The sequence below is a fragment of the Porites lutea genome, chromosome 13 (assembly GCF_958299795.1).
Source record: "Porites lutea chromosome 13, jaPorLute2.1, whole genome shotgun sequence".
Taxonomy (NCBI): Eukaryota; Metazoa; Cnidaria; class Anthozoa; order Scleractinia; family Poritidae; genus Porites; species Porites lutea.
This window is the reverse complement of record NC_133213.1, coordinates 2973171-2974723: the sequence shown is the minus strand read 5'-3', so window position 1 is coordinate 2974723 and position 1553 is coordinate 2973171. Positions and strand designations below refer to the sequence as shown.

General features: G+C 42.0%; 1 protein-coding gene across 1 annotated transcript; it reads left to right on the top strand.

The window, feature by feature from the left end:
• The first annotated feature begins 363 nt into the window (after window positions 1-363).
• LOC140923588 (adenosine receptor A3-like) lies at window positions 364-1350 on the top strand. Its single transcript, XM_073373664.1, has one exon. It carries the CDS (start codon window positions 364-366, stop codon window positions 1348-1350), a length of 987 nt encoding a protein of 328 aa, XP_073229765.1.
• The last annotated feature ends 203 nt before the right edge of the window (window positions 1351-1553 follow it).

Genomic DNA, 1553 nt, shown 5'->3' with positions numbered 1-1553 from the left:
CACCTTTAAATGGCGGATGTTTATTGGAAATGGACTTTTAATATAATTGTTCTGACGTTCAGAGGTTTTCAAATTTTTAAAAGTCCAAATTTACCCCAGTTCGCAACATATTTCAAATCGTCAGCGGTAAGGTTACATCACGTGATCTTTAGGACGTTTGTTCGATCCTTAAGCAGTTCCTTGTTGCGTCTTTCATGATCAAGGCCATCTGGAGTCCGCTTTTGAACAACTTTAAGTAGAGGCGTTCGTGGAGGGGGAGAGTCCTTCATCCGACGTCTTCCTCATAAACGTAAACTCATTCAAGAAAGCATGCCTTCCTGACTCCGCTCCCGTTCTCTTGGAAAAACGAAGTTATAATACACAATGAAAGAGGCAGGAGATATCTCTCCCCGCCTCATCATAAACGTCGTAGTCAATTCCTTCTCATGTTACACAACAATCATGTTGAACATTGTCTTAATATTCGCGCTGCGAAGGACTTCATCACTGCCAAAGACTCTGAAGGAATTGATCCTTAGCTTGGCTGTTTCTGATCTTGGTATTGGATTTGTTGTCCAGCCTTTGTACATCGCTCACATGATTATGCAAATACCACAAACTGACGACAAGGAAAATTTTAACGATATAGATAGAGCTCTGCGCCTCATAGGAAGGACCCTTGGTTATGTCTCATTCTTCGGTGTCACAGCTATCAGCGTTGACAGATTCCTTGCCATCCACCTTCACCTCAAACACCAGGAACTTCTCACCTACCAAGACATTGTGATTTACAAGCGTGTTGTAGCTGCAGTGATATTAACCTGGTTTCTCAGTGCTTTCCTGGCCCTAACCGGTGTTTTAAGCCACGAAAATGTTTTCAACCTTGCAGGGGTGACAGTGGTATTGGTTTGTCTCCTTGCTATGGGTCTAATCTATTTCAAGATTTCCATAGTCGTACGTCGCCACACCGTTCAAGTTCATGCACAGCCAGTCGAAGCAGTGGCACCGAACGTAGAAAGTCACTCAAATTTCGAAAGACTGAGAAAAACAGCAGTTGGTACATTTTATGTATATCTGTTGTTTTTGGTCTGTCATTTGCCAATCGCTATTGTCATCCTGACCGGACGACAGATGGATAAGATGAAACATTTGTTGATTTACGCTCGGACACTGTTATATTTGAGTTCATCCCTTGTTCCTCTGGTTTACTGCTGGAAGTTTAGACACATCCGATGCGCTATCAAGAACATTCTGCGCGACATATTCGCAAGTCAGAATCAGATTCAGCAAGGCGAAACTTTACGTCTATCTGTTGCTTTTGGCCTGCCATTTGCCAATCGTTATTGTGATCCTGGTCGGACAGATGAATAAGATTAATTTCAAAGAACATTTCTTTATTTACGCTCGGACGCTGTTATATTTGAGTTCATCCCTCGTTCCTCTGGTTTACTGCTTGAAGTTTAGACACATCCGATGCGCTATCAAGAACATTCTGCGCACAACATATTCGCAAGTCAGAATCAGATTCAAGAAGGTTAAATTTTACTAACTTAATTCAGGCTTTGAAAAATGAC

Bases quoted from the DNA above. Each gene is read 5' to 3' on its own strand.
- LOC140923588 (XM_073373664.1), top strand. From the start codon at position 364: ATGAAAGAGGCAGGAGATATCTCTCCCCGCCTCATCATAAACGTCGTA.